The sequence below is a fragment of the Parasteatoda tepidariorum genome, chromosome 6, assembly GCF_043381705.1.
Source record: "Parasteatoda tepidariorum isolate YZ-2023 chromosome 6, CAS_Ptep_4.0, whole genome shotgun sequence".
NCBI lineage: Eukaryota > Metazoa > Arthropoda > Arachnida > Araneae > Theridiidae > Parasteatoda > Parasteatoda tepidariorum.
The window spans coordinates 728,166-744,515 of record NC_092209.1 but is presented as its reverse complement, the minus strand read 5'-3'; the positions used below and the strand labels follow the sequence as shown (position 1 = coordinate 744,515).

Sequence of the window (16,350 nt, the reverse complement as noted above, 5' to 3'; positions counted from 1 at the left end):
AGACAAAACGTCCAAAATTTGACAAACCTGAATTCAGTTTCAAATATTAATCCGCATTGCCGTGAGTCATTGGAGATCATTTTGCCGTTCACGTCTCCAAGGGATGAAAGACTTCCACGAAAAAGCGGAAATCCGCTTTTTTCTCCCAATTTTTAAAATTTTCGACCATGTTCCAAAAACTAAAATTTTTAGGGAGTCCAATTAGAGAAACCCAAGCCGCCGGAACGATAGTCGGATTCCCGCGACTTCCGCTATAGAGTGGAAAGGAGTCTAAGTGTTTCGTTTCGACCACCGATATATGATTTTTTTTTTCGTTTGGCTGATTTTCGGAATTTTAAATATTAGGAACTGCGCTGGAATATGCTAAAATCGCGATTTTTAATCAGACGATTTTAATATCAATCATCGATTTTCGTATTTAACTGATTTAAAACTTATGTGTTGCGATTTTTTTTACGCTGTTTAAAAATCGTACTAGCAATTCCTATTCACTCAATTTAAAAATTCAATATCGCGATCTGTATTCTCGCGAGTTTAAAATCCAACGTCGCGATTCGTATTCACGCATTTTTAAATCCAATATTGCGATTCGTTATCACGCAGTTGTAATATCAGATCTCGTTTTTCGTATTTGTACGCTATTTAAAAATTACTCATTGCGATTCGTATTCACGTGATCTAAAAATTATTCATCGTGATTCTTATTTACGCGATTTAAAAATTCAATATCGCTATTTGTATTTTCGCGTTTTTAAAATCCAACAGCGCTATTCTTATTCACGTGATTTTAAAATTCAAAATCGTGATTCATATTCACGCGATTTTAAAATCCAATATCGTGATTTGTGTTTTTTAAATTCAGCAGCGCGATTCATATTCACGTGATTTTAAAATCCAAAATCGTGATTCATATTCACGCGATTTTAAAATCCAATATCGTGATTTGTATTTTCGTGTTTTTAAAATCCAACAGCGTGATTCATATTCACATGATTTTATAATCCAAAATCGCGATTCATATTCACGCGATTTTAAAATCCAACCGCACGATTCATATTCACGTGATTTTAAAATCCGATATCGTGATTCATATTCACTTGATTTTAAAATCAAAAATCGCGATTCATGTTCACTCGATTTTAAAATCCAATATCGTGATTCATATTCACGCGATTTTGAAATCCAATATCGCGATTCATATTCACGCGATTTTAAAATCCAAAATCGCGATTCATATTCACGCGATTTTAAAATCCAACCGCACGATTCATATTCACGTGATTTTAAAATCCGATATCGTGATTCATATTCACTTGATTTTAAAATCAAAAATCGCGATTCATGTTCACTCGATTTTAAAATCCAATATCGTGATTCATATTCACGCGATTTTGAAATCCAATATCGCGATTCATATTCACGCGATTTTAAAATCCAAAATCGCGATTCATATTCACGCTATTTTAAAATCCAATATCGTGATTCATATTCACACGATTTTGTAATTCAATATCGCGATTCATATTCACGCGATTTTAAAACCCAAAATCGCAATTCATATTCACGCAATTTTAAAATCCAGTTTCACGATTCTAGAAAGAAGTAGAATTAAGTTTTTTCTTGAATTAGTTACTGTAAAGATGTGATATATTTTTCTACAGTTGTTGCATTTAAACAATTACTAAGTGCATTCATAATCACATTTTATGATTGTATATTTAGCTATATAAATTAAAAGAACATAGTCAACTAACTGATCTTGTGAATGCAAGAAAGTACAATCTACTAGTCAATGCCAATTAACTAAAAAGTTTACTTTTATACTTAATAAAGGATGCAAGTCATTTTAGAAAGAAAATTATATTTATATGTGTCTTTTTAAATTGTTTATAATAGTTTTTAAATATTTCTGTTTTGATATAAAAATGTATATATGCTAATTTTTGGCTATTAAGTGCTCCCTAAAATTTTCTTGAAAAATTCCTACCTAAAATATTTCAAAATTTCACTGCACCTCCTGAATTCTATCAAAGAGTTTTTTTTTTGTGTTATTTGCATTTTCTTAAACTCTCATTATTTAATTACTGAATTTCTCTTTTAATTATTGAAATCTGTAGACCTTTCATTGTAACTGAATAGTTATATATTTTGAGATGAAATTTGAGCTCAAAATAAAATGGGTATTTTCCCTTTTGAATTACTGAAACTAAATAGATATTTCTTTTTAGAAAGTTAACACCATTATATTTTAAAAAATAAGAAAGTTAAAATTTACTTTGTAAAATTCTGGAACAGATACTATTCATTGGCATAAATGATAAATGCAATATATATGAAAACAACAGAGTCCATAAAACAATTTTGTGGACTCTTATAATCAATCATATGCAGGTTTTTTAAAATCCTAGCAATAGTGAATGTATGTATAATTGTAGTACTCCTAGTATGCTATTAATGGTTTTATGGATCCTGAAAATTATCTTTATATTGTTATCAAACTGATTAATAATCATTTTAGCTGAGATAAACTGAGTGAAAAAAATAATTTTAGCTGAGACAAACTGAGCCAAAAAGAGATTTTAACTGAGACGAAATGCAATTTCTGGTGAGACAATTTGATATTTTGCGAGTAGCACCCCTGTATGTTCCGTATTGCAGTCTTTATGGAATAAGACTTTAAGGTTTACAATTAAGGTTTTGCCCAGAGCGCCAAAATGTCTAGAGCCGGCCCTGCACTTGAGCCTCAAGATAACATTATCCATAGGCTTCAAAATTGAAGTGTGCTGGCAGAGTTCAGTGCGTTGTGGAAAATGCTTAGCAAGCATAATGAAAAAGTCATCTTTTAACTAATCAGAAATTTTATTAAACAAGAAAAATCATAACTTAACTTAAACATCATAAAAGAGAAACAATCCTCTCCATAACATGAGGTAACGAATTCAATACATACAGTCATGAAAATCAAAAGAAACAAAACTCCAAATCCAATCTTGATTTGTTATATATATACAAAATAACAGTTGCATAATGAGGGTACTTACACACTCAAAATTAATACTATGCAAATTCTGTCTTTAAACTATTTTTAAATGTTCGAACTCCCTCCTTCAGAGGTTTTTTGAACTCGTGATCTCTGACTCTTACTCGAACCTTGTTCATTGAAATTCATAGTCTAACAAAGTGCAGTTAGTCCGTAAAAATGCAACGGAAGCATTTGCCCTTTCCATTAATAATGATATTTTGTGGACAGAGCAATTGTCCAGTATTAGTAGTAGCTTTTTCTCTTCCAAGCCAATCGATAGAAAAAAATTTCTAACTTGCGGCGCAAAATCGTTATCCAGCCATTCTTCTATGAGTTGCTGTGTCGTCCATGCTTTTCGTTTGGACACAGTAGACTTTCCAATTTTATATTCCTTGCACAACTGAGATACTAAAGTGCCTATGTCTAATTTTCTCAGTAATTCCACTTTTTCTTTAATTGATAAAGAAACATTCCTTCTTTTTTTCGATAGACGTGAAGACATCATAAGTAAAATAAAAGGTAATAAGCAAAAATAACACGAGTAACAGTAACTCAATTAAAACTTATTAAAAATTACGTAGTTAAAAACTTGAAAAACAGTAACTTGTCAAAAAACTTAATAAAAATAATTTTAAAAAATCAAGTCTTCGAAACTCACAATTTCTCAACTCGCAAAAGCTAGATCAGTAAAAACGAATAAATGTGATGTTGTTACACATCCCCCTAGAGAAGGAAAGCCTGGACCAGGTCCAGAGGGCCCTGTTGCGTCAGTTCCCCATATATCTGGTGAAAGTCCCGATCAACCAGCAGCTGCTTAAATGAAACGCCAAGGCAAAGAAGAAGGTGATCAGGACTAGCAGGTTGTGAACAGGAACAAGGTTGGAAAGTTTTCTCCCCATTTTGAAATCTTAAACACTTAAGATGGCCACTACGAAGTCTGGCCATGGCCGAGGGCCACAGCATGTTAATGATAGGCCAGGGCGGTTGCCAGCATGCCACTGATGAGATGGAGTACTGCGCCGCACTGGAAGCAAACGATGTTTTCCCAGGGAGTGGATCTCAGTGGGAGTAAGACGGGAAGTAAATGTGATGCTGGATATAAGTGGTATCTCCGTATTTGGCGCGAAGCGCCACAAACTGATTCATCGATTCTGGTGAGTCATATGTACTTGAAAAGAAATAAAATAATCCAATGTGACGCATTGGATTGCTTTAAATACAAGATATTTGGTGAGGGAAATTAGTTTTGGAGTATTTTGCAAGACTTATTTCACCAAGGTATTCGCCTGTTCCTATAATGTATTTGCAGGTGCACTGCATGAAAAAAAGGAATACATTTCAGAGAAATCTAATTTAGTTTTTGGTTTGGACTTTAGTTAGTCAAATTCATATTTCAGTAGAAGGGAGTCTTGGAATATTTTTCATGTCAATGCTAAACAGCGAATTTTACCCCCCCCCTTTTCCCCACCTCCTAAATATTACATGGTCCGGGGAAGAAGGAATGTTTCTCACGAATATGTATCCTTTTAGACACATTCAAATTTTTCATTTTGACTCTCCCTCCATGATAACGTTTGCTGCGTTTATCCTTTTCCACAGTATTTCTTCTTTCCCTAACACTCTAATAAAAAAGTTCCAGGAAATGCCTCTTTTACTAGCCAGCTACATAGGAAAGAAGGTGAGGAGGGGACTCAGTTGCTCTCGTTTGGATTCCGGAGGAGGAGGGTAACTAGCAGTCATTCGACAGTCTTGGTATCTTCTCTTCCCCTTTCTGGTGATTTATGGGTTCAATGCATAAATCACTAGAAGCTAGAAAAGGAGAAAGCATGTCGAAAGACCTCCTTTTTTTTTCTTTAAGAGAGGGAAAGATGATGAGATGTTCGTTTATTTTGATTGTTAAAAAGTGTCCAGGAAATCGACCCTTCCATAAAAGGGACGTCTGGATATGGGACGTTACACCTTATATATATAATATTCTTTGGTTAACCAGAAGAAATTTATTTCACTCCAAATGGAATGCAGGAGGGAGTAAAATGTAATATGAAAGACTGTGCTCTAAGTCCATAGAAAAAAAATTCTCTAAATTCCGTAAATTCATTAAAAAGTAATTTTTTTCTTATTTCGCTGGTATTACCTTTCTCAATTTTGATGACATCATTGCATGTGTGTGGTCATTCAAACTGGCATATTTGATCGCTGCAAGTACTTTAACTTCCTAAGGGAAGGAAGTGTACTTATGCCTTTAAGGAATCTGTAAAAACTTATTAACACAGTAACTGCAGTAGTAAATAAGGTACCTTATAAGTGTATAAATAGTACCATAATTAAATAAGCAATAATGTCATTAATAATAGTTTGATATTTTATGGCCCTATGATATGAATAATTAACAATAACAGCATTGCACGTGTGCACTTCTTTTGTTCTCTCTTTAACATTATTGTAATTGCAATATTGTTGCCAACTTTTTGTAAATGTAGGCATAGATGCTTTGTGTGTATTCATTAATAGTATACTTTTGTATATGAGTGAAAATTTGTGTTCAATTATTTTTTTTTATTCTTATTGGCAATACTGTTCCCATCTAACTTAAAAATATCTTCTTTTATTTAGATACAAACTAAACTTCTGAAGTCATTACCAGATATTCTTGTTTTTAATTGTGGTGAGAATAAGCAAGAAATGGAGTTTTGGAGAACTCAATTGGAAGTAAGATTTGCTATATTTAATTGCTTTTGAATGCTTATGTTCGCTTGTTCGTGACATTCACAATATTTTTTACATTGAATAGATTCAACAATATTATTCAAAGACAGACAGTTCTATGTCTATAATCAATTAAGTTTTTTCTATATATTTTTGTAGGGCAAGCTGAATGGCTTAAATTATTTTTTTTATTTGCTGTTTTTTCTTATTTATTTATTTATTAGAAGCATCTAAATTTCCTTTGTAAAAAAATTTAGTTGCCTACAACTGATTTATTGATAATTCTTTCAAAGCATGTAAAATTGTTGATAAAATTTATGCTTTATGAATACTTTGAGCTTTATTCTTCTAAAAGTTTAATGATAATTTAATAATTGTCCAACTTCAAAAAGTAGCTTAATTATATTATATTTATGCCTAACTTTTAAATGCCAATAACTTAAGTTTGAAATTAGCTATTAAATCCCACATTTTTTTTGAAGCTACTAATCAAAATTCAGCTCATACAGCATTTATGTAGCTCATACAACAGCTCATACACCATGGAAATTGTACTTACTTAAATCATAGCTATCATACTATGATTGTGTACTGATTTAATGATAAGCATTGCATTTATTATTGAAAATATTATTCTTGCTTTTACTTTCAACATTAAATTTGTTTTTATTTTTTCGGTGATGTGCACTGAGGAAGACATACCTGTTCTTACTACGGGGTAAATGTTTAATAAATCTGTCAGAACTTTTAAGAATAAAATCTAGCGAAGCTGACAAGAGCAAGGAAAACAATGAAAATGGAATAGCATGCAAATAAAATAAAAAGCTGTGTGTGAGAATTTTTAATTTTTTTAAAACACAACGATACTGGTGTTTGTTTTGGAAGAGATTAAAAAAATTGTTTTTGGATGTACTCAATTGGGATTTAATAAATGAAAATATTGGAAGAGATTAAAAAAAATGTTTTTGGATGTACTCAATTGGGATTTAATAAACGAAAACATCTCTTTTAATTTTCTCTCTATTTCCGATTGCACCAAATCAAATATTTACTTGAATTAGTGGTGAATCTGCTAGTCTAGACACAGGCTGTGCAGCTTATTCCCCTGACAATATCATTATTTATCAGCTCTGCAAAATCATGTATAAAACTGAAAGACATATGCCCACATGATTACTAAAGCTAAAGTTATTATACTTTTTTAAGTAAATTATTATTTGTTGCCTTTTCCAAACTTGTCACTGACACATTTGAAATTTTGAAGATAGTACTGCTAACTAGTAGATAAATTCTGAGACTGGGGCTGATGTATGAAAAATATAACATGCTATAAGTGCTAAACTTGATTACTCTTTTCAAGAAAGAAAGAGCCCTAACCTTCCTTTCTCCGTTTGTGTCAAACACCAATAAAGCCGTCTGTCATATAAAAAATGGTTTGATAATAATATTCGCAAAAAAGATATTTACTAGATGCTAGAATCATTCAGTAATTTAAAAATTGTACTAGTTGATATTTTAGCCTTTATTGGGATTTAAGGCTTGGGAAATGTGGAGTTTACTAGCTAAGTTAGTTTAAAAGTAGTTTTTAAGAAATTAGATTTAAAAAAATGAACTTTCTGTGTTGTTTATTCAGCTATTGTCTCAGTCGGAGGATGGAGGTCTGATCATGAAATCACTTCCGGATGTTCCTGTCTCTTCGAGAAAGAAGCACTGCCGTTATGGATCTTTGTGCAAGAGATCAGACTGCAGATACTATCACGCAATCAAAAAGTAGGTTCTGTTATTTAAGAATTTTTCACACATTATACCTATTGAATTCAATTAGATAATGCCTACCATTTCTATAATAATGAATATATTGATAATATTTTAATAAATACTCAGTTATTGTGAATCTAATTAAAAATTCAACTGGAAACTACTTATGAAAACATAAAAACTTTTCAGCAAAATTCACTAAAAAGCTTGTGAGAAATTAAAAAAAAATAATAAATAAAAATTCATGGAAAGGACTTCTTAGTATTTTGTATATTAGAAACAAATTTACCAAACTAGCTCAAAGTTTTTATAACTTACACTTTAACAAATTTTAAATGTATAAAATTACCAAATAAAAAATAAAATAGTAATGAATTTTTTTTTTGAATTAAATTATTTTTATGTAAAAGAAAGTTTTTGTAAGATGTTTGCTATTTTTTTTTCCTTTATTCATTCTCTTTCTGCTCTTGTAACTTTCTCCTTATTGTCAAAGTTTAAGTTTCTGAAATAATTTTTTTAAAGTTTTTCTCTTTAATTAGGTACAAAACTTAGTTCAGATGTCTTAGAAATCCTACTAACAAATTTTTGTGCAGTATAAAGAGTAATACATACACATATCTTACAATTATAGGAATAACATATCTTACTGAGAAAATACTTCGCTGTTAAAGGGGTTTGTATAAAGTTTGAAATCAGCCCAAGACAATAAATGTTTTTTTTCCCCCTCCTGCTTCTACCAATTTTGCTATCTTTTGCAGAATTCTCTTAATTTACCAGATTAAATTACACTTATTTTAAAGAAATTATCTTAAATTAAATAAGTCTTAAGATCATGTGAATATCTCTCTTTACACACTTAGATCAAGAAAAAAGAAAATGCAAAGATTTGAAACCAATTTCAATGTAACTGTTCCAGGGGTGTTTGTACCCCGGAATTCTGGGTTTTTTGTATTATCCCTGAAGGTCTAGAAACACAAAGCAGGGCATGTCATTTTTTCGTGGAATTCTGCGTATCTCAAGACCATTCATTCACGAACTACCGTGAATTAAAACTTATAATCTATCGAAAGTTTCAGCATAAACTAAAATTTAAAGGTAGGAATTAAGTTTCGCTATATAAAATTTAAATTACAAAACCTTCGCTAAATCACGTTAACGAGATATTTTCATATGTGTGACTCTTCCACGATTTTGATTTATATATTTTTTTGGTTTGTCGGTTTTTTATTGTTTTAATATTTTTAACTATGCCAGAATGCTCCAATATGGCGATTCACATTCTTTCGATTTTAATATCAAACACTGTGTTTCGTATTTACCTGATTTAAAAATAATTCATTGTGAATCGTATTTACTTGATTTAAAAATCATTCATCGCGATTCATATTCATGTGACTTTAAAATCCAATATCGCGATTCATATTCACGTGACTTTAAAATCCAATATCGCGATTCACAATCTTTCCCCTGCTATTCCTTAAAAGGTATTTACTATCAATCTTAAAAGTATTATCTATCATGCCATAATCTTTTTTCTTCTTCCTTCCAAACGTACCACTTTTCCACAAATTCGTGAAATTCCTCTTCTTTTTTTTTGGTTCAATTTAGCTTGTAAACTGAATTCTAAAACTGCAAAAATTTTATATGTTGAACTGAGAAACCATTCACAATTTGTACAAAAGTGATGAAAGTATCTTATCAATTCTATTTAATATTTTGTTTCTCACTTTTTGACTCTTGAATAATGTTGCATATAAATGAAAAAAATTTAAATTTTCTTATTCTGAATGAATTGGGCGTCATACACCTATTTACTATTTTTAGAAGGTGAAATCAAATCACGTGTGACTAAGATATATTGTTTCAAGAATTTTAATTATTCTCTTTATTTAGCTCATTTATAATGATTTTATTACGATTAACAATTATTTTATTACAATGTGCACAAAAGTTTAAAAAATGGTAAACTAAAGGGCCATTCCTAAATTTATTTTTTATTAAATGCTTAGTTTCATTCAAAGATAGTGAAACATTTTTATTAAAAATATTAAGCAAAATTCCAATTTTACAAACAGTATTAAATCTTTATATTGGCTCTTATAAGGTATTATTCCAATTGAGATTTTAATAAGTACATAATAGCTTTTTGAAATAAGTTACAAAAGAATGTTTTACTCAAAAGTTTACTGGAAAAAAAAAATTTTTTTNATTTAGTTTTAATTTTTTTTTTTTTTTTTTGAAGGAAAAAAAAACTTGTAAAACAATTTTTTTTAAATTGTAATTTTTAGTATAGTTTAATTCTTAATTTTGGAAACCTATTTCTGAAGTTTGTCCTTTATTGTGAAACTGCTGTGGCATGCATTTACATCAAGATAACGCTTGTTTTACTGTTGTATCTAACATAAAATGATGCTCAAAAATTTTCATTCTTAAAGACAGTGCTAAAATAGATAACATATTTCAGCCCTGAAAAGGCCATTGATCCTTCAGAGGCTTCCATGTCTTGGATTCCCCTCTCTATCCAATTGAAGATGAAAGGAGGCGAAATTTCTGTCAGCGAATACAATGAAAAGGTATTATTTTTCCTTTCCTAAGCATTTTGTTTCTATTTTTTTTTTCTGTTTTGAATTGGAGATATTTGCAGCTTAAATAAGTCTATTTGTTTATGTATAAACTGAAAATACACTTTTTCTTGGAAAATTTAAAATCTATATGCACGCTATCTTTGTGGATAACTCTTTTGAACTACTCAGCAATCTTAATTTATTTTTTCAAAAATAAAAAACCTGATTTGAGTCTGATCAATTCTTTCATTCCTACTTTTGTTTCCCCTTCTTTGCAATTCACCTGTTCGAATAGACGTCATCAGCAGTTTGACGTGGTAAAACACTAGAGTAAATCACATATTAACAATAAGAGTTATGTAACTTTTTCTCTTCATTTACTGTTTTATGAGAAAAAATGAGCAATAAAAATTTTTTATTTTAAAGTAAATTATTTTTTTATTCTTATTTTTATGTGCTTTTTCAATTGTCATTTTTAAGGAGTTCTATTTTCTACAGGGTTGGTAAAGAAACCTAAAATATGATTTTTCTTGGTTTAACCCACTGGCGGCTTTGCAAATGGGCAAAATTGGGAGAATGTTTCTCCCATATACATTATTTCCCTATCTAATAACATGGGAAAACCGGTTTCGCTATGCGGAGAAGACTGCAGGTCAAATTACGACTTTTTACGTGCAGAACCGTCAGTGGGTTAAACCAGTTTCTTTTATTTAAACCAGTTTTTTTGGCTTATTTGAGACATAAGGTTAAATAATGTATGGTATAAATAAAAGGTATCTAAGTTATTATAAGGTATAATCATGAAATTTTTTTAACTATTAATTAATGTTATCAATAAACAACTAAAACATATCCATCTTCTTTCTATAAACATTCCATAATAAAAAAGAATAACTGAAGATTTTGAATAATCTTATATATATTGTTGGAAATAGTGTGACCAATCAGTTGGATCTTCCCATTTATAACTCTTTTTCCTCACTCACCATAAAGCAGGCCGCGCAGCACTCCTATATTTCCTATTAATCTGGAAAAATTGCTATAGTTCCTATATTTTCTGTATTTTTTTCCTTAATTTTCCCTTATAATCCTTCCTCAACGTCCGCGCTCCCGATTTGCGCTAGTCTGATGTCAATCATCAAACCACACCTAAAAATTCTTTAACCAATCATCCGTTTGCAATGTCTCAACCCAGCTGCACCATGTACAAGTAAAAGTGAATCGTCAGCAAGTGAAGGAAATATATGTGAGGGTTGTGGAATGAGATATAGAATAGAAAGGGTGTGAAAAGAAGGAACCCAGAACGAAGCAATATATTTTAGTGTTGTCATGCGGATTCAATAAAGTGATTTTCGTTTTCAAAGTAAGTTCTTCTGTTTATATTATTATTCTTTTTTTCCTTTAAAACTTTTTTTTATTATTTTAATGTAATTAAGTGATTTTTTTCTCTTTCTCGAGTTTAATTTCGAAACATATCACGCGACGAACAATCATTACATAAATTACGAATCCGAAATCGTTAGCATTTAAGAGATTTGGTTTTCAAGAACATGAGTTATGAATATCACACTTGGACTACGAATTTGTACTACGAATCGCGATTCCTATGTAGGTAACTTACTTACAAATCATGATTTGCAAAATAATTTGCGAGCTATACTCGTATTATAAATAATTCAGTCTGCATATGGCTATTCATTTTTATGCAATTTAAAAATTCAATTACTTGATTAATATCCAAACAGGTAAAAAAAAAAAATGCAATTCATTTTAAAGCGTTTATGATAGTTATTCTGTAGTCTAATTTTAAAGTCCACACAGGTGCAATAAAATGTTTGGGAGTTAAAATTAAGCAATTTGCAGCCTACGTAGGTGAAGATAAATAAATTTGAAAATTAATATTATTTCATTTTCATAAATCTTTTTTTTTTTTATTTAAAATAAATGTGAAACTGAAGCTTGCTTAAAAATTCTGTTATGAAATGTAGATAATTTTTCTTTTAAAAATATTGTTTAACATAATTTTAAAAAAGTAGGGTATCTGGCTTAAAAATATCTGATATGCTTATACAAGTACAGTACAGAACCACTTATTCAGTATCCTGAACATCGGGATAAATTTTGCTTAATTTTCCCACCGTTTTGAATTATGTCGATGTGCGGAAATTCTGATTTTTGAAGTACAGTGAAAGAAAAACTTGTGTGTGTGTGTGGGGGGGTTTCCTCCTGTTTGTTGAAAGAGAAAACTTCAATATATTTCTTCTGTAATCTTGAAGATCTTCAAGGGTGGAAAGAAACGGCGTTTTTCTGATAAGCTGCCGTCAATCAAACATAAAGGAGCGGCTTTCTGATTTCGTTTTCTCTCTGATTTACGAGGAGGGATATTGCACATGCATATTAGTGAACATAAATTTTTAATTTTTTTTATTCTCTTAATTTGGCAGTTTTACTATCATAATTTATATATTTTCTTTTATTTTTAAAAACGTTTGCAGTTGATTAAATACGATTTAGTTTTTTTTTTCTTATCTTAATTTGTAAATGTTTTTATTAATTTAAATGTTTTCTTCTGATTTTTTTAATTAGAGAGAGATTTCCTTATTTATTTTTCATTGTAATTTGGGTTCGATGAAACATCAATATATAATGCTTTTTAGCAGATTCAGAAAACCAGGAAATTCAACCATCTGGGATAGCAATGGTCCCGAACATACCGGATAATTGCTTCTCTACTGAATTTCATTCTTAATAGTTTTAAGCAATCCTTTATTCTATTCAACGTTTCTGAGTTAATAGAAAAATTTGTAGCTCACTCTTGAAGACATTATTAAACTTAAGAATTAAAATGGGTATAAATAAATTTTCATAAACTTTTTTTCCCCTTATTCCTACTAAATGTTCCAAATCTGTCAAATGCTAAAGTTTATTTTAAAATATTGATTTGAAATGCAAGTAGTTTTATTTCTAAAAAAATATGGTATGTAAGTTTAAAAAACTTGTGCAGATGGCTTTAAAAAATAAATTTCATTATATTTCCTAAGGTTATTATAACTGGTTTATAATAAGTCACCCCTTAAGTTAGTAAAGGACGCCCGGTGGCTGAACGGTAGCGCTTCGCGCTGTCGTGCCACAGGTCCCTGGTTCGATCCTCGGGCTGGGCAAGGTTGACTCAGCCTTTCATCCCTTCAGTGGGTCGATAAATGAGTACCAAGCATGCTTGGGAACTAAACATTGGGGATTCCGCGTTCGGCTGACCACCTAACCGAAACATCTGCTTCTGCACCCCAGAGCCCAAGGTCAAGAAAACTGAGATGGGCACAGTAGGCCTTGGCCCTCTATGGGCTGTCGGGCCACTGAGTTTAGTTTAAGTTAGTAAAGAAATTTCCTTTTTATATAGAAATCAGTTTAAATAGATTTTGCTTTTTAAAACCTTTTGATATGCTTGAATAGGCATTAATTTTCTGTACTTCTCTTTCAGAAAAATGCCTGCTGGAAAAACTAAATTTCAGCTCTCATGACTTGAAGTTCTCAACAAAAATGGGGATTTATTAAGTAATTGGTGTCAAGAAGGTAAAGATGGGGATACTGCATACTGTAGTCTCTGTAACAGTTGTGTTCAATTTTCGAATAGTGGAATTTCCCAACTACTGCAACATTCTAATGAGAAAAAGCATCAGCTGGCCGCCAAAGAAGCAAAAGGGCGGGGGAAGTTGTTTGGAAAAAAAGATAGCTCTAGTACTACAACTGGAACCAATTCAAAAGTTGTGATGATGCAGTTGAGCCAAAACCAAAAAGTTGCAAAGGCTGAAGCTTTGTGGGCAATGAAAGTCGCAGTGTCCAATTATTCATTTGCTTCAAGTCAGGATATTGTGCCGTTATTTCAGGCTATGTTTGAAGGTAACTCTATCATTAATCAAATGCAGTTTAGTGACCGGAAAGTTTCCTACATATTGTCTCATGGCCTTGGGCCATACTTTCAAAATGAAGTAATCATCCAGTTAAAAAAGTCTCCTAGTTTGTTTACTTTGGCTTTCGACGAAACCACAACAAGCCAAATTAAGAAGCAACTGGACATATATATCAGATTTTGGAGCGAAGAGTGTGATCAAGTTGTTAGTTCTTATCTAAATTCAGTCTTTTTGGGGCATGCAGATGCCAATAAAATCTGTTGTAATTTAGTAGAGACTTTAAATAATCATAAATTGCCTCTAAGTACACTTTTAATGCTTAGTATGGATGGACCGAATGTAAATAAATCAGTTGCTAAAAAATTAAAGGAGAGACTGGCCCTGGAAAACTCACCAGAACTTGTCGATTTTGGGACATGTTCCCTTCACAAAGTTCATAACTCATTTTCCAAAGCCGTATCTTCTTTTTCACTTGATTTAGATCAGTTTGCAAATGACCTTTTTGGTTTTTTTAAATTAAGTGCAGCAAGAAGAGAAGATTTGAAAGAACTGCAAAGCCTCCTCAATTTTGAGCAAAAATTTCTTTTGAGACACGTTAATTCTCGATGGCTTACACTTGGTCCTGTACTAAACAGGATTATTTTAGTGTATCCTGCATTGAAGGAGTATTTTATAAATTTTTTGCCAAAGCAAAAAAACTTTTTAACGATTCAAAGTAATTCAAGGTATCTGAGAATTGTTAAGGAGTTAAAAGATCCTGCATCTTTAGCAGTTATTGAATTTGTTTCTGATACCATTCCAATTTTGGATTCATATTTAGCAATTTTTCAAACAGAAGGACCTCTGGTGCATCTTTTGTACAACTAAACCAATGAATTGTTACGAAATATTATGATCAATTTTGTAAAAGAAAGCTTGGTTTCTATGAAATAAGGCGTCCCTTTATACAACATTAACATTGATGACACGGCAAACTTAAAACCAATTCAAGACATTAACATAGGAGTAGCTACCAAAAGGACTGTTTTAAAGCTTAAGGAACCAGACCGTAAACATCTCAGATTTGAATCAAAAAAATTCCTTGTAATGTTGACAATTTCTATACGAGAAAATCTCCCCATTTGTAATAATTTCTTAAAGCATATGAAAGTGTTGTAGTATCATGAGGAATGACTCCTCTGATAATGCTGTAATGAGACTGTGCAAAAAAATGAAACCTCTTCATCTTATAAAGAAGTTGACACAATTGTCAGAAAATGGCAAACATATTGTTTGGATGGTGATAACAACAAACTCTGTGATCAGTTCACTTCTCTCATTCATTCTGAAAATTCTGCTGTTAAGTATGAAAGAGTGGGCAGTTATTGGGCCAAAGTGCTCAAACTAACTGACAAATACACCGGTGTACTAAAGTACAGTAGAGAACCAATTATCCGGGATGCTCGGGACCATCGCTATCCCGGATATCTGAATTTCCCGGTTTTCTGGATCGACCAAAAAGTGTCGTTAATCGATGTTTTATCGAACCNATTATTGGCCTAAGATTAGTTAAAGATGCAGTTCGGAGGCATGATAATAACATTTTAAATATTCCTATAACTTTCTCACATTTGAACTCTGTAACTAAAGCACATTCAGCATATAAAGAAGATAAAGAAAAAGAGGCTTCCCAAGCTAAGATAGACGCAGAAAAACGATCTCTATCAGAATCGGAGCAATTGCGGAAAAAACAAAAGACAGATGCAAAAGAAAAGTTGCGTGATTTAGAAAATCAAATGAAATCCTTAAAAGATGAATTAAGTTTTTCCCAGAATTTACTGCAGGAGAGTAATGCCCACCTACAAAAAGCATTAAAAACTAAAGACTAATGAAATGAGAATTGCTTCTGCAATCATAGAATCCGCAACTAATCAGGTTAAAATATTAACTGAAAAGCTTGCTGAAGCTAATAAAAAATAATAATTCTACGTATATGTATTGATTTTAACTGAGTTGTTCACTCTTAGTATATTCTAGTGTATTATATTCGTATTTGTATACACTTTGCCGTATTTGTATACCAATTAGTGTTACCAACATTATTACTAATAAACTTTTTTTTCTTTACTCTAATGCTGTGTATTAATGAACTTAATTGTTTTTATTCAGATTTTCTATTTGAAACCTTTTTCTGGTCCTCAAAAAACTTTAAAAATATAATTACTTTATTAATTATTCTTTTATAAATGTATAACACTATATTCTGATATAAGTCTACTGTTTACTCAAATACGTTAAGAAATATATTCCAACCTGTCCTGGACAAGAAAGCTAAAATTTGGCTACAATCAGTGTTCTTATTTTCTCCAGTTAGATTATCTAATAAAACATTTAGTTTTAAAGCCAAGATAGG

The 16,350-nt window shown here is 31.1% G+C and overlaps 1 protein-coding gene across 9 annotated transcripts in view; it reads left to right on the top strand.

Annotated features, from left to right (window-relative positions):
* LOC107437029 (PAN2-PAN3 deadenylation complex catalytic subunit PAN2) overlaps positions 1-16,350 on the top strand; it is a 106,065-nt gene that overhangs the window by 64,272 nt on the left and 25,443 nt on the right. For all 9 annotated transcript variants that reach the window (XR_011636882.1, XM_043042777.2, XM_043042772.2 and 6 more), the window contains 3 exons: positions 5,636-5,731; positions 7,362-7,498; positions 9,951-10,059. Coding sequence is in view for 8 of the 9 variants with exons in the window: in XM_043042777.2 (XP_042898711.1) it covers positions 5,636-5,731; positions 7,362-7,498; positions 9,951-10,059 (342 nt within the window). In the remaining variant the exon portion in view is untranslated. The remainder of the gene's footprint in view (positions 1-5,635; positions 5,732-7,361; positions 7,499-9,950; positions 10,060-16,350) is intronic.